At 39.5% G+C, this 20461-nt stretch overlaps 2 protein-coding genes across 25 annotated transcripts in view; one reads left to right on the top strand and one right to left on the bottom strand.

Annotated features, from left to right (window-relative positions):
* The window catches only part of LOC129718516 (putative thiamine transporter SLC35F3), a 135023-nt gene that overhangs the window by 93105 nt on the left and 21457 nt on the right, over positions 1 to 20461 (top strand). For 2 of the 24 annotated variants that reach the window (XR_008726939.1, XR_008726942.1), the window contains one exon: positions 7927 to 8072. The exons of 20 other annotated variants lie outside the window; for them this stretch is intronic. Coding sequence is in view for 1 of the 4 variants with exons in the window: in XM_055669361.1 (XP_055525336.1) it covers positions 7927 to 7942; positions 8201 to 8211 (27 nt within the window). In the remaining 3 variants the exon portion in view is untranslated. Of the gene's footprint in view, positions 1 to 7926; positions 8073 to 8200; positions 8386 to 20461 lie in introns of those variants that run through there. 2 more of the 24 variants (XR_008726938.1, XM_055669361.1) reach the window with 2 other exon arrangements.
* The window catches only part of LOC129718519 (putative uncharacterized protein DDB_G0282129), a 119353-nt gene that overhangs the window by 77634 nt on the left and 21258 nt on the right, over positions 1 to 20461 (bottom strand). The gene's annotated exons all lie outside the window — the stretch shown is intronic.

The following is a 20461-nucleotide window of genomic DNA, read 5'->3' on the forward strand; positions in this document are numbered from 1 at the left end:
CGAGTAAACATTTGATCCTTATTTGGTATTCGAGGATAAGCTCCTCTCAACGGCCGTAATGTGAAGAAAATCGTTGAAGAGGTTGTTTATGAGACACGACCGCAAAGTTAACGTATAACTACGACAGCCTGTCTTCTGTCAGTATATTTCTTGCAATAGGTTTAGGAATACATTCGATGGGGGTTAATCAATTTGATTCTATGAAGCGGTAAATTTCAGCAATAATTCTATTTCCACTCACTTTTTAACTAAATGTTTGTTAACCTTGAAGAGAAGCGTTGTTTAATTGACTAGAAGTCATTCGAGGATAATGTTAAAGATTTCTGGAACACAGTTGTAGGGAGAGTACTACTTCACCGTCAAAACAGAACGGTATGGGTGGAACAGAATCCTGCTCGATGAAAATGTATGTATTATGACCTTCTGCTTACTTATACACAGACTTCGCAGTCGACTATTTAGTGTACAGGACAATTGCGGGGATAGTGCTACGATCCTACTGACACTAACAGTCTCTCCCGAGCCGAGACTCGAACCTACGACGACTGGCTTGTTAGGTCAGCATCGTAGACTCGAGACTCGAGGTTCTCATTTTCTAATCTCTAACGGCGTTCCCCCTCCATTCCAACATTTTTGCAGCAAGGTTCTCCATTACAGTCGCCAGATACTCCAACAGCAACATGCTTAGTTTCCATTACGCAGCGAACGATGAATTCGACCCACCGGGAATTGAAGCCTAGCACGAGATGAACGGGACTTTGTTGTGCCTTTGACTTCGCCACAACCAGACATTGTAACTTGTAAATTCCTTTGAACGGAGTAGAGATGTGACGATGAACAAAACTGCTACCTATACAATGAAAAAACCCGTGTGAATACCTGCGGAGAGAACTGACGTTAAAACCAGGCGGGGCGGCGTAGGTAATAGAATGAGGGAATTGAAAAAAAGGTTACGAACTGCGCTGCACGTTAGAGAGTTAAACCGTTTAGTAAGACGTCACACAGAACGACACGACTCGGGAAAATAATTTAATGCTTAAGTTAAAAAAATACTGCCAGAAATAACAAGAAAAAGAGACACATCCTACGTCATATGGGCAAATGATAGTGACGAAAAATCAACCAAATTGCCGGGTGTCACTATTGTGACACACCAATGACTCTTTAAGCTCCACAAAATCATTCGATTGTCCAGTAGTTGAAAATTCTGTGCTACTCACACTGTTGTCTAAAGGCTGGAATTGTCGACAAAAAAACATCTCTATTATAAATTTTTTTTTTTTTTGATAGTTCAATTCATACATACAAAGGAAAAAATATTAGTTTATGCTTTAGGGTTGCCAAATCCGAACTGCCGTGCCTTTCACTTAACTACTTCCATTAAATTTTGCACAGTGGTCTCTTCGACCTTATTTTCCACTGAACGCCAGTTATAGACTGCTGCACGTTTTACATGAATTTAGTAGTTTTTTTGTGAGATTCTGTTTGACCAAGGCCGGAGTGGCGGAGTCCTGGGCTGTTGGGAAAATTGTGATCTTTGGGTACCACAACCACGAGGTTCACCACTTGATTGCCTTTTACCATAGTGGCCGCTCACCAAGTTCGGCCTGAACAGCACAGGTTGATTGTGCTTTGCGAGCATAATGTTGACACACTGCTCCTCTTGCTTGAACGACATTTTAAAAAGTGGAGAGCAAATGGCGAAAATTCATTATAACGACCACTGTATGAACAATAAACTTTCAAATGTAGCAGTTCAAGTTTTAAATGCATTTTTGACAGAAATACACCAATTTGATGTTGACAATTTCTACGCGTTCTAAACTGTATCTGCTAGCTGTTATGGACAACCTTAGTAGTTGATGAAGTTCTAAAAATAATTGGAAAATTGAACCATTTGATTGGGCAGTAGTTGAAAATTTTCTACCACTCGCACACTGTACTCCAGCTGGAATAGCGACTACCCGTGAGGCCTCACCAAAAAGTGTTATCTTCCGAATTAGATGGCCCGTAAGTAGAGTCAATCGAGTTCACGGAATAATTGGTGGAACCAGATTAATTTTATGAATTGCTTGTCTTACGCCAGACCAATCTTTTCAATGCTATCACGTTTATTGTTGTATGGCTTTTTCATTCATTTCTTCGGAAGTTCTGTATCTAGGAGAGGTAGGAGCAGCATCATATTGAGGCTCTTCATCTCAGAACTCCATTAGGTCACTCGCGAAACTCTGAGAGCCTACTTTACTCGGGTTTCCTATGTTTATAAAAAAGGGTTTTTGTTTCGCCTGACACCAAAGTGCCAGCCTTCGCGGTTCTTAGTTTCCGACCCAGTTGAACACAGCAGAAGGCTATATACTACATTATATCTGTTGGCATGTTATAATCTGGTAGAAAATCGGCGGTTTTCCGGGTTCTAACGATGGGTGACGTTACATCTACCCCCCTCCAATATGTTGTGAGTCTTCTTGAAAAAAATACTATACCTCATATTCTTATTATTTTAATTTAATTGTTTTTCGCTTCGTAACATTCGTCATTGCGTTGAAGTTGCTGTGATTGTCTTATCACTACATTTGTTAACTCGACCTTGAGCTGTGTTGTCTTCGGTCTTTTTCTAGTCTTCTTTTTCTTCGGTTGTGTCGACCGTCGACACCCGACAAGTTCCCGCAACCATCGCTATTTCCAATGAAATGTCACAAGACCGGGGTTACATAAAGTACCCCTCACAGCTCCTGGCAATGCCTAATTTTCGTCGCACATGCGATGCACTAAGAACTGACGCGTGTTCACAAATACCTCCTGGCTCGGAAACAAGTATTGGTAAGCTTGAAGAAGCATCGCAAATATTAATACAATCATAACAAATGTCCGTGCCCGAGGCAAACATTAAATTTACATTTCGTGTTGATTCTTCGCTGGTTTTCAAAACGCTGAGAAAACTTTAGTATTTCGTGTGATCTTGATTACCGTTTTAAAGATTACCGAGTTCCACAGTTCCACAACATATATCAAAAGTTTACATAAAGTGTCCTTTACAAAATAAGTATGAACTAGCTGCAACTTTCTGCAACTCTGCAGTATTTTCGATTATTTCTAGATCAATACCGATGGCTTGTAAATTGTAAATGGGCCTGCAATTGTAAATTGACAGAGGTGAAACGCGTTGTGGAATGCACTATTACGACTCGTAGATGTCTTGATAGTTGCTGTGGACTGAAACATCACTTCTCGGTAGACGTCATCTTACAGAAGGTGTCAGACGATGAGTTCTGCGACATTCAAGTGGTCAATCTCCCTCTTAGAAGAGATGATACGGCTCATGCCTCACGGGTGGTCTTCTGATTCTCGAAGACTGGCGTAGTTCTTGGTGAGTTTTCAGGTGTTTGCTGAGGAACTTTCGTTGGCTGTAACGGTTCGGCTGCCTCTAGGTCTGTTGACATGGGTTCTTCTGGTTCAGTAATTGTAGACTTACTTAGACCGCAGGACTCCTGCTGTTTTACGGGTGTTGTTAGTTGTTTTTATTCATACCGCTTCTTCAGTTGATTCACATGGGACCTTACGAGATCGACCAATCCGTTCTCGAATTTGACCCGGTTTCCATGACCTTTCGGTGTACTTTAGCCCAAATCAGATCTTTGGCATCGTAATTTCTTGCTTTTGTGTCGTACTTCCGGTTCTGATCTTGCTGCTTGAGTCCGGTTTGCTTGTAGAACGAAGTTGGCGGTTCCAGTAGATCCATCTATGTTCGTAAGTTTCTGCCTGCAGGTTTGTGACTGCAGGTGGCTACGACATGGTGTGGAGCGGTAGCACAGAAAAAGAGTGTCGATTGCTTCGTCGATGGCCTCTCTCCCACCGTGATTTTCCGAAGTCCTCGCTTAAATGTTTCGACGAATCTCTCGGCGAGACCGTTGGACTGCGGATGGTATTGTGGTGTCTTCAGATGCAGGACGCCACGGTTGCTGCAGAAGGCCAAATTTTTTCGCCCGTGAACTGCGTACCGCTGTCTGTAACCAAAGTCTCCGGAAATCTGTTCCTGGCGAAGATTTTCCGGAACATGGCCACAGTTGCAGATGTTGTGATGCGCTTGATAGAGATGACTTCTGGCCATTTACTGGGAGCGTCGACAACAATCAAGTAGTAAATGTCATCAACTGGTCCAGCCTATAATGCATGTATTCGCTCTCGAACATTTCACGCACGAACGAACACACTGACCGATCTGTTCGTCGATTCCTGGAAAATAGGCGTAGCTACGTGTCACTGACCGCACTCGTCCTACTCATGGGTGCCCCTTGTATAGATGTCATAGAGCTCGATCACGGAATTTCGCTGGAATCACTAGTCGCTCTTCGTAGATGAGACAGTCGGCAACAATTGATAGACTCTCCCGTCGTTGATCGAAACGCTGTAGCTGTGAATCGTTGATTTTTGACTGACTTGACGGCCAAGCTATTCGGACGAACTGCTTCACCTGCTTCAGTAATGCATCCGACTTAGTTCTACTTTGAATCATTTTGAACGTAACTGGAAGAGCTTAAACTGACTGCTTGATGATATACTCCATGGTTTCTTCCAACTCGATCGATGCTGTGACGTACTCCTTGTTTGTACGCACGTGGATGTTGATCAGACGGGACAAAACATCTACATAGCCAAAACAGCAGCAGAGTTAACGCCCATCGCTGAAGTATGTTGGCTGTATACACAGGGATGCCCTTTTTCTAGCTGAAAAGGGCTAGTAAAGGCTTGTGATACGTTTCCAAAACAAAATGTCGTCTGAAGATCATCCGATGAAACCGTGTTACTGCGTGTTACTGTTTTGACTCTAGTTGAACTCGGCTCACGTAAGACTCCTTGATGCATATGGTATCGGGTTTACTGATCTATCTGGCAGCTTGTAGGCAATTCGGGTTCCAATTCCGTGATGTGTAATGTGTAAGTTGCTGTGGACTGACAGTTCTCTTCTCGGTAGACGTCATCACTCCTACAGAATGTGTCAGACGATGAGTTCACCGACATTTAAGTGGTGTACTGTTGGTTCGTAGGGTGGTCCTCCCAACAGAACAGTTTTGAAAACTGTGATAGAAATAGGAGAATTTTGATTTCGATATGTGACATTGTCCCTGCCAGAAGATACATCTGAGTAGCTACATGTTTTATTCAGGTTAATTAATAAATATGAATTAAAAAAAATATTTACAAGCAAAATTTTTTTTTATTTTATTGCGTTTGAGTCATTTTAGCGATTATGTAAAAATAAGTAATATATATAAACCGAAGTTTTCATCACTATGGACAACTTTGATAGACAAACGAACAGCTTCTGGTATAGGATTAAAAAGTTGGCGTTCGATACATTTTTGCGGTTCGGTAAATGCTATAAATTTTTTATGCAATTAGTAGCACTAAAGGTAATGAACAACTTTCCTCATTACATCAATGTGTTTAGTTGACAAAATTGTGTAGTTTTGATTTTTGTCCCGTCTTCCCATGCACGGGCTTTTTATATCTTATAGACTCCTACACTAACGCTGTACTTAATTCCAGTGTTGTTGAACTCGCTCATGAAAAGCAAGCGATACTCCAAGTGGCGTTCTCAATGCTAACGAAATCACGCACAAGTGATACTCCATTCGAGCTGTTTCTCGTTCCTTTTTCACTTCCTTCATTACATATTGTTGATGGTTGTGAGTTTTCACGTACGAACGTAAGCCGACATTCGCTCGCGAAATCATGGACACACACTCTCGTATACTCTCCTACTCGCGAGCATGACCAGCAGAAGAATAATAATATTTCAAAACGCATCACGATGATGCGACGTGGCGTGGCGCGATGGAGAGGAGTGGCAGATTCCAGCATGCGATACTATCAGAAATGCCAATGTTCCAGCTTAAACTGGATTCTTTATAAAAATTCAAAACGGATAAAGCAATCTGTTTCAAAGTATGTAAAATCTTTAATCTAATAGAGCTGACTTAGGCGCGAAATTATTAATTATTCATGATTGTGACCTGGAGCAAGAACTACATATTAAGTGATTGTAGACGCCTTGTCATATCAGTAGTCTATAATCTTTATGTGCAAAATTGACACTCAATTGAAAAGATTTAATGAAATTTGTTTTAGGGCACATGTTTCAAGCAATCCTAGTCGAGTACTTTTATACGAGTACTCCTACTTGCATGTCCCTACTCGCGTACTCATCGTGAGTAGAAAGACAACAAAAAACTAGTGAGCTGTTGCATGTTGGCTGCTGCTCTGGAAAGTGCGTGAATAACAAGGAGTTTCTCGAAAGTTTGTGTACAAACGATTGAAGAAGCGTAGCGCACATTTCATTGTTAAGCAGAAAGGAGTGAAAAGGTGTTGCTTCTCGCTCGCTTAGCAATGTTGCCTATTCTACACCCGATGTATTTTTTCGACCCAGGAGAGTCACTAACATCTACGGACATGTACAGAAATTGTTGACAGTGCGGTCCGTCTGCTGTGGAAGACTGCGGTCGAATGGGTGGATACAGAAATCATAGGAACATGTTTTTGCTATTGTCGCATGCTCAGGCCTGTTGCGCTAAGATTAGTCGCTGCTCTATTTTTCGCGAGACGAGTCAGTTACCAGTAAACCATCCTCTTGCTGCAGTGTTCGGTTATATAATGAAGACCAAATTTCTGCATGCTAGCTTTCAACGTGATTACTGAGAGTTATACTTCCGGTGTGTGTGTGTGTTGTTGTGCACTCGTGCGAGCAAAACAACAACAACAAACCGTTTACAAGTTGAGTTCAGTGTCAGCTGTATTGGGGAAGAAAGGAAGATTTCGGTTTTTCAATTTGCACACCTATGTTGCTATATGACGTAATTCTACGCCGAAAATTATAGTTTGAAATTTTAAACAGTTGTTTAAAACAGTTGTTGTAATCAATCCGAACTGTAATCAAACCGAATGGATTCAGTTGTTACTTGTAATGAGGTCTACCATTTTACAGCTCGTCGTTAATTTCTGAACCTGCGGCTTTCTGGTTCAATTCTTCTCATTTATCAACGCATTAAGCCTGTGTCTTCCAATGACTATATAGAAATTTTTAGAAATTTTAGAATTTCCCAAAAGATAAATTCGTGTTGATAAATCTCAAGGACAGCCGACATAGCTTGAATTTTTCATTTGCAAACGACGACTTATTTTATGGCGGCTGACAAATTAACCCCCGCCCCGATTACGAATAGAGACTTGGCGACGAGACGAGAATCTGTTTTCACCGTTGCTCAAGGCTAGCCGAATGCAGAGCAGTTCCCGACACGCCCTCGTGGACCCATCAATTATGAAATTTAATCAAATCCACATCATTTCTCATATCGCGGCACCGAGCCTCAGAGGGTACCTTCGTGCTGAAACATTCCGGCAGGGTGACAACTGTGTTTGCTAGATTAATGAAACTCCGCTTTTATAGCATGTTAAAACTTTTACGTCTTGTTTTGCCCCATCATGGTGCCATATTCGAACAAATGTCCTGTGTGCTTGTGAAGTTTGTTAGCGTGGCTTCAAACACAGATCGTAAATGGAACCGTACCTCCTAACCAATCAAGGACCCGACTGTGAATTGACATGTTTTCTCGCCACAGGCTGGTTATTGAGTTCGTGCTGTGACTCAAGAATGGGTTAGCACTAGCAGAAAACCCGCAGCACCACCGCCCACCCACATGAGCTTCATTCACTCACTTGCGATTTGTGCTAACATTTTTCTCTAGCATTATCCTCACCCCAAGCACAAGTCGAAATCAATTTCTCACCAAAAGCACGTCTATTCCACACCAAACTCACCACGTACTGCCACGTTAGGTGTCGCCGGTATTAGAAGCAAACAAGATAATCTTATCTTTTCACGATCCAATTCACCTGAAACATGCCTCTCTGTATGTCTCCTCGTTCCAGATATACCGCAAAAGAGGTAAACGTCTGACAGAATCTTTGAACTGTTGAGTTCGGCGCTCCCGAAATGCCACTCAACCTAAAAAATCTAAACATGAAATAATATTCACCTACAATGCCAAAAACCCACTAAAACTCCCCCCGATCAGGTGAGAAGTTCTAATTAGCATTTTCTTCCTCCCCCCATTCCACACACACCGTCCGTCCGTCTTCCTGGCACCCCCACCGCGCGCTCTTTGTCTTTGTTGTGCTTTCGGGTTGCAACCGCCTCGTGAAGAGCCCCTGTAGTAGTTCTGACGAGGCTGCACTGTCGATGATGAGCTACCACTATTTTGACGATGCGGCGGGTCTGATGCGGATCCGGCCAGACGAACGGTTCCCAAGCTGCCTTCTTCCTTCCGTAGTAGATACCAGTCGTCCCTCCTACAAGTACCTACCCTTAGGGAAAGCAAGTGAACCAAAGTAAATATGTTCTCATTTCCTGCTGGAAAATTTCGCCTTTAGCTTGCATTTTTTTTCCTCTGCACACCAACAAGAACAAGAGGATTGGGGCGGCACCCCCGCCCGCACACGCTTGTGGGATGATAGCTTGGGAGATAGCTTGAGTGCACACTTTGCCTGCAGCTTGGTCGAAAGATTAATCTTTTTATCCGATTATCCGGTGGTGGAGCAAACCAGAGGAGCTACTAAAGTATTTCTGCTTTTCTAGTGCGAATCAACAGTAGCTTAGCCGGAGCTGAAAAGCTGCTCGGACCAGCTTCCTCCGACTGTGATTTCTATGTGTGCTTTTCTTATTTTGTTGGTGATTCACTTTTCTTTTCTGAGGACAGTCCAGCTGGTTTTATAGTTATTTGTCGCACGATGCACTTTGCCACTTCCGAGTAACTTTAGTGTACTAACAGTGCGCTGAAAAACCTGGATCTATGCTATTGGTCTGGTCTGTAGCTTACATTACATAAAAATAAAACATGGTTTATTATGAGACTGTTAAACACAAAAAATGATCTACACGGAATCCAACTGCTAAGAACATTTTTGAAACCTTTTTAGGCATTTGTGCCATTTATATGTTTGACAGCGTTAAAAAATTGTAACTAATGTAAACTGATATTTATAAGATTTGACGTGTTTGACATTGTTGATTGTTGATTTTGACAAGAACAACATACGACATGAAAACACAATTGAAAACAGGAAAAACGCATATTTTCTTCTTAAACCAATCTGCTAATCCATGAAATGGATTCTTCTTAATTCACTTCAAATTTCTCATAAAGTATAATCATCAAAAACTCACTCAAAAGCACTAAGTTTGATATTATAGTCGGGCATCTGCACTCGAAAACTCATTTAATTCAATCACCTACCTCAGAAAAAAAATCCGCGCATTGTTCTATACGGCTACAACGGGACTCGTTCAGCAGCCAGCCAAAGTTTTTTTCATCACTAGCGGGCCACTTTTTATTTTAATCACTGAACATAATCACTCACTACACTAAGAATACTGTAATCTTTGAAATGTTCACCTCAAATTTCCTAAAACAAGCTTGAATTAGTAGAAATATTTGAGATGAATTTCTACAATTCCTAAATTTCAACTGTATGTTTTTTCATCTGTTTTAACTGCGTTGAAGAAAGTCAAAAGTTGCCAATCAGTTTCTTTTAATACAAAAAAATCATACGGAATATTGAATTATTCCGACATAACTGACATAAATCTACAGCACTGTAGTGGTTACCTAGGTTACCAATTTTTCACGTAAACAATTACAGCGGATATCTAGGTAACCTACTACGACGGGCTGTGGCTACGTTCATTCATGATAATGTGATTCATTCATGATTAACAGTGTGATGAATATGGGGGCATCGTGAGATGAATAATTGAGCAGTGATTCAAGTTTTGAGATGGATATGGAAGCGTTGTGAAAAATGATTTATTTTACAAAATTTATTTAATTAAAATTTAATAATTTTACTAAATATACAATGCTGAACGATTCCATAAGAGCACGTAAGCATATTTGGTTTATTTGTTCAATGATTTGGTGAAAATTTTATATTTAATCCGTGCATTCTGCGTGGATATCGGCTTAATGAGATGAATAATGGAGCAGTTCCCCTATATATGTCAAATTTGATAGCTTCGAAATTGTTTCTTTTTTTTTCGACATTTTGGACAACACAATAAATCTTTAACCACACAATAAAATTTTCATCACTTTCGCCTCAAACTATAACAAATCCAGACGTGTTTTCAATTCCACTTTGTATATACCTAATCGGTTCTGGACCTCGTTTATAAGGTTTAAATAAAGAGAAGCTGTGGCTGTTTGACGGCAGTAATTTCGAAAATTGGTAGTTCCGGATTGAAGTTCTGCTGGAAGATCGAAACCTGCTTGGCTGTTTGACGAAGGCAATCGACGAGGAAGCGTATGTGAAGGAACATGCGACCAATACTCGAAAAACGATTGACCTTAGATAGGAAAGGCATGATGCATTCACTGATTCACCATATTTCTGAGGACCAGGTGGAGTACGTGAAATACTAGAATGCAACGCACAATGCGTTGGAGTTGCAGACAAGTTGATTCTAAAAAAACATTTTAGGAGCTGAAGCTGGCTGAAGGCGGAAAAGTGAAGGTGAAGTGAAGTGAAGGTTCCGAGAAGACTCTGCGAGAGTTATGATAATTCTATGAAGCGCTCATAACGGCCCCCTGAGACGATACAACCCAATCATCTGCCCCTGGAATATGTAAAGAGCCGGCTCCTAGACGAACAGGTGAAGCGCGACACTTCATGTCCTACTGGTGATGCGAAATGTTCCGGAGAATCGCTTGCTGGTAAGAAAACGGGGATTCTTTGCTACGGCTTCAAAAAATTTGGGCATAAACGAGCCCCCTGAAAATCGCTCTAATGAAGAACCTGGTTTGGCTCGAAGCCGGAAGGGCAACAAATGATGTACGTTGCTACGACGATTTTGGAGCGTTCGTCGGTTGCTATGATGTTGACACAGTCGATTGAATTCCCGACTCATGGGAAATAGGGCATTTTTTAACGGAATGTACCAGTTGGACAGAAAGGTGCTTGTTGCGGGAACCACAGGAACTGTGAAGGTGAATAAGCTGATCGAGAAAACGAGAGTTCCGGCTGTCGTGAATAATGTCTTGTTCGTATCAAAACTGGAGTGTAGCCTGTTCTTGGTGCGACGTATTGAAGAAAACGGAGTGGCTGTGAAGTGTGCTTGTAAGCCAGCAAGTCAGACAACCATTCGATGATGTTGGAGGGTGACGTGCCCACTGGAGATCATCCATTCAGACAAAAAGCGTTTCATTCTCACGTTCAAGGATGACTTCAGCTATTATACGGTCGTCTAGAGTCGAAGGACGTGGTATAATCCAAGTTTGAGGAGTATTCTGCTTGAGTGATGGCGTTCTTTAGTACGCGACTGTCCCTGCTGATGTGTAACAACGGAGGCGATTATACTAGTAAAATGTTTCGTAAAAATTCTGCTGCCCCCAAACCCAAGTAACAAGCGTGGAAGTTTTGCATTGAATACTGAGACTTTCGCAGAACACTTGCCAACTATGATCGATGAATTGCGTCGCCGGAGTGTGTGGCCGAAATGGAAGGAGACCATCAATAACGAGAATCAAATCCTGGAATTTCGGTCCGAAACCGCAAGGTAAGAACATCATCGATTGTAAGTAGTTTTTAATACCTAAAATCAAGAGAAATAAAACTGGAAACGTCGACCTGATACAAAGGCCGCCAGGTTGACAAGGGCTACTCTCACAAGGGTTATGACTATGACGAAACGTATACACCGGTAGCACAGGGGACCACTCCATGCATCAGATAGACGTCAAAACTGCATTCGTAAATGGACCGCTGCCCAAAGGGATTTGAGTGTAACCCTGAGAGGAGATAAAAGGAGAATATGACCTATCTTTTGTTATACGTTGACGACAATTGGTGCTATTTTCGAAACCCGACAATAATGTTGCTGTTGATTTCTTCAGCAAGTATCAATCTGCATCCACGAGAGTACACTGGAGTCACCTGAAGCGCATTCTACGTTACCTGAAGGGGACCATAGTACCTCAATAGAAAGATACAGGAGAAGAAGGAGCTGGAAGAAGCCCCTCTAGAAGTCTGCTGGAATACCGTCAAGTCAGCCATCAGCAGTGTAGCGGAGAACGTCCTAGGTCACGAAGTACCGAGTCGACGTAACGAATGGTTTGACGAAGCATGTCGGCAGATATTAACGCAGTAAAGAGCCACCCGTCTGAACGTGGAGCGATACAAACAAAAACGAAGACAGCGAACTCAACTCTTCTAGGAAAAAAAGCGCCGCCAAGAGAAGGAGGAGTGCGGAGGACTACAACAGCTGTACCGCTCTCATGAATGCCAAAGTTCTATCAGAAATTCAACGCATCCCGCAAAGACTTTGTTCCGCGAGGCGAAATGTGCAGAAATAAGGATGGGAATATCTTGAAGATGATCTTGAGGTGAACGGAAGATGGAGACATAACTTCGATGAACATCTGATTGGCGTACAGGCAGGAGACTAGAACAGCGACGCAGGAGACTCTGTCAGTGCAGCAAGCGACGGAGATGTGCCCCCCCCCTCGATTGGCATAGCTAATCATACTAACCGGAGGCTTAAGAACCACAAGGTAGCGTGAGAGGACGGTATCGGAGCGAAGCTTCTCAAGGTGGGCCCGTGCAAGTTAACCAGTTGTCTGCATCGGCGATTGTCAAGATTTAGGCATCGGAATGCCTGCCGGAGGAGTGGAAGGATAGGGTCATTTGCTCCATCTACAAGAAAGGTGACAAGCTAGATTGGGAGCGATCACTATCCTGAATGCCGCCTACAATGCCGCCTGCCGCTAATCAACAGATTTGTGGGAATTTAGCTGGCCGGCTTCATGGAGGGTCAGCCCACAACGAACCAGATCCTTACTCTGCGGCAGAACCTCCAAAAATTCCGCGAATACAGAGTCACTACGCAATACGTATCATCTCTTCATCGACTTCAAAGCCGCTTATGACACGATAAATCGTGGAGAATACTCGACGAGAACGGCTTCCCCGAAAAGCTTACCAGACTGGTAAAGGCTACGACAGAGGTTGTACAGTAGGCTGTCCCAAAAAAAATCGATGTTGAAAAAGTCAAGGTGCTCAGCCCCAAATTGAAAGATAATGTTATTTATAGCATTTTTGTAGAACATTTCGAGTTTCTAAAATATCGTTTTCAGGTTTCCCACACGTGATTTATGAAAAAATGACTTTTTTCAGCTACAAACCCACTGTTTTGCACTTTTTTCAATTCTGTTCGATTCCTAATTTTTTCCATATATTTTTTTTATTTTTGTGGGGTTGTTTTTGAATATTTTGCATGGTTTGGTTCAGCATCGCATTCGATTATTTGACTCACAGAGCCCATTGAACATCACAAAAAAGTGATTTTTTCTCTTAATTTTCAGATAAAACCCTTCAAAACACATATAAAGAATTTTTTCGATCAAGAACTGAAATTTTAACTGCAAAGCGGGATTCAAGACGAAAATTCGCATGAAAAAAGATCCTTGATATCTTATCGGGGGGCTGAGTTATTGGCACATATGATGGAAAACTATGCATTTTGTCAAAAATGCCACTAAAGCCAAATATCTTAAAATAACAATATAGTTCACTCTGGAATTTCCCATATATTTCCGTGAAGACAGACAGGGAACACCCCCTCTTGTGGTGGAAAAGGTAACTAAACTCATTGCACAGTGATACAGTAAGGCAATTTAGCGGACATAAGCTTTTCGTTGCGATTTTGGTTTGCGGTTTAAAGCCATAGTTTTTGTAAAAAGTTGTTCCTTATACATAGTCCTCTTTTTATGTGCGAATGAAAATTAGGGTGGTCCCAAAATCAACGAATTAAAAACTAACTTGTTTTTTTTTTCGCATAAATAATTGTAAACGTTCTTTGGCAAACTTGTAGACCAACTAATTCTAAGTAACTTTGTAAAAAGCTTTTTTTGGAGACATTAAATTTGGTTTCCAAAAACAGTCTTTTCGCTCTATTTTTTCAATTCAAATTTAAAAACAAAGTTTTCTTCGGTAACTTTAATCAAAAATACGCCAATTTTGACGAAAAAACATTGTCGATATATTGTACAGATGAAGAGTTTTCACTGTTTCTATTTTAAAAATAGGACCTTTTGATATATTGATGTCTCCGTTTAGGGCAAACATAAATAATATTCTTTGGAATCATTTGAAAGAACAAATATTGTATAAATATTGTGAAGAAATACCAAAATTTGCTTAAAACTAGTTGATCTACAAATGTGCCGATGAATGTATACATTTATTTCTGCAAATAAAATAGTTAGTTTTTTTATTTAGTCGATTTCAGGACCACCCTAATTTTCATTTGCACATAAAAAATAGACTAAATATAAGAAACAAGTTCTTAGAAAAAATTTTACTCTAAAACCACAAAATCGCATCGAAATACTCATGTCCGCCTACATTGCCTTACACGCTCATTTTTTGTTACTCTAAAGTGAGTTAGATATCACCCACTTTTGAAAAAAGCGGAGGTACCCTAATTAGGGTACTTTTACGGTTACTCACTTCTGAGTAAGGGCGTCATACGTCAAAAACTGAGTAGAATCTACTCTGTTCATGCAAACCAGAAATTAACGAAAATGAGTACAAGTTACCCAGTTTGCCTAAATAAGGAAATTTAATGATTTCTGTTTTTTGTAAATCTGACTCAATAAATAAAATAAATTCAGAACAATCAAAAAAACAGACTTATTTTTCATCGGAACATTAGAAAATTTACTAAATCATTCCCGTGTCTTCATTGAATGCGGCACCCAACCGGTTGACAGTTGCCCGTGGACTGTGACTTACTTTTTTGTGCCAGATAATCCGTCATCATTCGTCACCTAATACTGCGAAGGATTTAAATTGCATCGATTGTTGAGCACTGTACATCAATACAAATGTTTGCGTTTGTTATCACGAATAAAAGTCCGGCTTTAAACGGCATCGTAGAACATACAACATGCGGTTGTTCATTTTGAAGAGATCTTTTAGGTGTTTTCAAATCCTCTGCAATACTGATGTTGGGCTGAAATTATTAATTGATTAAGAAATTATTGATTTGATGACAGATCAGATACTTACTGCTAGCCAACGAATAAAAAGCGACACCAATTGTTCTTCGGAAACCGATAATATTGCTGTTGAAAACTTTTGACATATACATATACTCGGGGGTGAGTAAACATCATGGATAACAACTCAAAACTAAGTAAACATGGTAATTATGAAAATTTGGGTTAATGTTACTCAATTTTCCAGTACTCGATTACTCACTTTTTGACATTTTGCATAAGAATACCAAACTGAGTAGATTCTAATCAGATTAGAGTTAAAATAAAGCAGCGTGTACTGTACCACTGTGCATTGTTGTTGAATTTCTGCAAAAACATCATATCAAGAAGACTGGCATCTCTGGATCGATCCCATACAAATGACAAGCGTCAAATCAAACAGCGCACTCCATCTATTTAAGGTGGAAATATGCATCGCTGCGAAGACAGAGTGGGCTATGTGGTGGTCCAACCTGTGCGATCAGCTTGCATTCGCATCGCCAGCACACACACTAGCATGCCTCAGTTCCACTTTTACTCGTAAGACTGCGCTGCCAAAACTGTCGCTCAGCCTCAGGCAGAGTTCCCAGTCTTCTTGATATGATGTTTTTGATTTCTGTGAGCGTGTGACATTCTCACACACGAAACTGAATTTACTCAATTTTAGATTTAGTTGACTCAATTTCATAATTTCACAGAAAAAAATATGTTGCAGATTTCGTGCGTATATTGTATAATATAATAGATGTAGCTTATCGAGGCACGAAGAAGAAATATTGAAATAATCAGGCCACGACGTGTAAATGGTAAACTAATCCCAAGTTTTAGCTTAGATAACACTTGAATTTTCTATTAATTTAACAGTATGGATGCAAATAATGTTGCAATTGGTTTAAAAGCTTTATTATATTATATATAAAAGATATTCAAAAAAACAAACAGAATTAGTGATAACAGCTGTCATGAAAAAACTATCATTTAATGTTTAGTTTTCTTCGTTTTGAAAGTATTTTTTTGTTTTTTTTTATCCCTCCGAATTTTTTGCTCTCGAGTTCTAATCTTCGTATTCATCACTTGCAGCTTTGCTTTAACCAGCATATTTATGTATTTACTATCTGACCCGGCAAACTTCGTCCCACCTATTTTTATGTTTAATTCAATAATTTTCAACATTCCAAATTCATTGATTTTTTGCGATTTGTTTATATCGTTTGAAATTATTGGTTTTATCGGAATGACAACATCCTCGACTTTCGCCTTTAGTACATCACCTCTATTCCGAAAACACTCATATTCAGTTATTTTCGTGGTTTTCCAGAAACTGAAAGTGATCATCTTCGAATTCAAGATGGTGTCCAGGGTCAATGCTTGGCTTCTATACATTATTTCGATTACGGAAATATTCATATGCAGTAGTATTCGGCTGTTTCCCAGAAGCTGCCATCTTACAATTCAAAATGGTGTCTGAAGTCAATTTTTAGCTCCATGTATCATTCTGGTTAAGGAAACACCCATATTTGGGTCATTTTCGGCAGTTTTCCAGTCACCAAAAGTACCCATATTGGGTGGTATTTGGTCATATCTCACTGTTTCTCAGAAACCGGAAGTCGCCATCTTGGATTTCAAAATGGTATTCAGAGACAATTTCTGGCCTCTGAGCGTCATTCTAGTTAAAGAAACATCCATATTAGGTGGTATTTGGTCATTTTCGTCTCTTTTCCAATCACTGGAAGTCGCCATCTTACAATTGAAATGTTGTCTGAGGTCGATTTGTTGCTTCAGTGCATCATAACAATCGCGGAAATACCCATATTTGGTCATTTGCCGCTGTTTTTCAGAAACCGGAAGTCGCCATCTTGGATTTCAAACTGGCATTTGGAGACGATTTCTGGCTTCTAAGCGTCATTCTGGTTAAAAAAACACCCATATTTGGTGGTATTTGGTCATTTTCGGCGGTTTTCTAGTCACCGGAAGTCGCCATTTTACAACTCAAAATATTGTCGGAGGTCGAAAAACGTACAAACCGTGAAACACCACCCATGGATTGCCTCATACATAGGCGAATTATTATAAAATATTCGGCCGAGTCCACTTCACAATAAAATGTACATTTTTTTCAGTGTACCCATTAGGGTAATATTATTGTCAAAAGTTACTCTTATTCGCATGTCGTGTAGAATAAAATCAGAAGTGGCGCACCTAGCGGTCGAAAAGGTGACTAACGCTTCTGTCATTTTCGATTTGTCTTCATAATTTCACGTAAGTGAACTATATTGGTATTTAAGATATTTGCTTAAGGTCAATATCTTCATTGTTCAGTGTTTTATTTTGCCGTTTGTGCGTATAATTTCCTAAATAGTGATTCAAATGATGATTATAACCATAAGGTATGTTCGGAGGAGTTTCAGTATATTCGAAAATGCATCTTTTAATGTAGAAAGATGAGTGATCAACCCACCTATGAGTGAGATAAAAAATTTACTTTCTAATCAGAATAAGATAGACGCACGGTGTCTTCGACAAACTTTTAGGTTATATTAAAACAAGAAGCTTTACCGAAGACATCATGTTTCTATCTCTTATATATTACGAGCAACATTGAGCTTTCAAATAGAAGGCACTAAAAATCACAATTTCCGTTCTAACTTTTTTCGCAAATTTTTCCGAATTTTAAGACCTTCTCCTTAGTTATCAGCCATCTAAAAATGCATTGGTTTTCTGAACATTGTTATTTCTTATCTCCCAAAATAAAACAGTTATTTAACATATTTGTTAAAATGCATAGTTTTCCATATCTCAGCTCCCCGATAAGATATCAAGTATCTTTTTGCATGTAAACTTTCGTCGTAAATCCCGCTTTTCGATGAAAATTTCAGTTCCTGGTCAAATTTTTTTTTTTATTTGTGTTTTGTAGGGTTTTAACTAAGAATTATTAGAAAAATTAATTTTTTTGTGATGTTTAATGGGCTCTGGGAGTCAAATAACTGAATGCAATGCTAAACTGAACCATGAAAAATATTCAAAAACAACCCTATAAAAATGAAAAAATACATGGAAAAATTTAGAAATCGAACAGAATTGATTAAAGTGCAAAAGAGTGGGGGTTCGTTCGTAGCTTAAAAAAAGTAATTTTTTCATGAATCACGTTTGGGAAACCTGAAAACAATTTTTTAGAAATGTTCCACAAAAATGCTATAAATAACATTATCTTTCAATTTAGGGCTGAGCTTCTTGAGTTTTTCGACAATGTGCAATGTTGTGTGAGGATTTCGGGTGGTCTATCCGACCTATTCGGATCCCGCAGGGGACTTAGATAAGGTGATGGTCTTTCCTGCCTGCTCTTCAATGTTGCGCTAGAAGGTGTTGTGAGACGAGCGAGAATAGATACGCGGGGCACGATTTTCGTTGAATCCGGTTAATAAATCTGCTTTGCTGAAAACGTGGACACTGTCGGCAGAACATTTGAGGCGGTGGCAGATCAGTACATCAGACTAAAATGTGAAGCAGGGAAGTTTGGATTGAAGATAAATACGCCTAAAATGAAGAACATGCTGGCGGCACCACCCGCTACTCAATGGTGACTGAGAACAATCGAACAGTACCAACCGAACCCGAGTACAGTCAGGTTTTTTACGCGGGTTGCTTTTTTCAATAACAAAAAACGGTACCTCATTTCAAACACGTTTTCCGTTTGAGACACAAGTAAAGATATATCAGTTTTTTTTAAAACACAATATTTGTTGTAAAAACTGGAAAATTTATAACATTGTATTTTGGCCTTAAGAATGACCTCTATCATATTCAGTCAAAGTTTAAACATTTTGGAATTTTTTTCTACGTTAATTTTTCAAATTAATTTAGTTCTTTCTACGCGGTTCAATATAAATTTGGAACGTATCCCCCGCGTAATAAAAGTGTCTCTCAGCCATGCTATCTGTGAAGCCATCAGGGTTGAAAAACCTCATTGTCGAGATCCGTTTTAACCGTTCAACATATCTAAACTTTTTGATTATTATTTGAGCTATTTTAGGCGATTTATACACTTTTGATATTTCAGATATTTGAAACATTTCTTTTTCTAGACATTCGGCTATTTTTGAAAATTCAACACTTTTGACATTGTTGACATTAACGTTCTATTTTCGACAGAAAAAAAAACAGTATAAACGTGTCAACGACCATCTCATACCCAAAGTTTGGGGAAAAATCCCAGCTTTCATGCCGGGTGGCTCCATCCACTGTGTGCGACACTTTTTGTCAAAAAATCTTCTGTTCTTATTATTATGGCTACATATAATGCCCGGAAATATACTGGTATGAGCACAAAAACTATCACTCCGAGATATTATGAGCAAAATTTGAGTTACACCATCTTGAAGATATAAAGTTAAATTTTCTCTGGTTCTAAGCAATATACGTTTTTAAATTCTTATTTCATGTTCTGGATATGTTATATCGATGAACGTTATATAAATTGCGATGTCGAGAAAATTTATCAAGGAATTCAACACAACATTAATTTTGAGCGACAGTGTTGCCTGATTTATCACTTTTGCATTCGAAAAATTGAATTGCTTTCTCCGGCAAATGAGTAGGGTGGGACAAAAAACGGATTCTAGCTCCCATGCACTTTTCGTGTTCCTTATGGGTCCCATAACAACCGTTTAACTTTTCAGATCGATCGGTGTAACTATATTTTTGCGCCCGATTTTTTAAGTTTCCATACGATTTTATATAGGAAAATCAACTTTTTCAAAACTTATTCTCTAGAAATGTCCAGTTGGTTCCTAAAAATATATCGATACATGATATCTGTAGGAAATTTTCCTGGGAAAAACTCTTCTAAAGACCGTAAGACGCTACGATGCTGGTAGAAAAAGTTATTCATCTCAAACTGATTGTATGTTTGACAAACGGCTCACCATTGAATTTTACTAACAATACTGCTGCAGCATGCTGCTGTTGCAAATTCAATAATGTGATAAGAAATAATATCGTGTAAAATTTATCTTGGAGGCTTCTCCGAAAATATTATGAGCAAAAATTACACTTTCAAGCTTACTTCCACGCGAAATTTTTTCTCATCCTTAAGCAAGTTTGCAATAGCAGCATGCTGTAGCAGTGTTGCTGGAAAAATTCAATGTTGAGCCGTTCGTCAGACATTCAATCAGTTTGGGGTGGATAACTTTTTCTGCAAACAATTTCATCAAACTTATTTCTGAGAAAAACAATCATCACTCTGGGAAATTATTATATATTGGGAATTCGAGTTACAGCATTTTTGGCTTACCTTCGCTTAGTTTTGACTTTACATATCAATGGTTGCTACTCCGTAATGTATCCGAGCCACTCAAGATGCACAATGGATCAAA

This window comes from Wyeomyia smithii, chromosome 1 (genome assembly GCF_029784165.1).
Source record: "Wyeomyia smithii strain HCP4-BCI-WySm-NY-G18 chromosome 1, ASM2978416v1, whole genome shotgun sequence".
NCBI classification, from domain to species: domain Eukaryota; kingdom Metazoa; phylum Arthropoda; class Insecta; order Diptera; family Culicidae; genus Wyeomyia; species Wyeomyia smithii.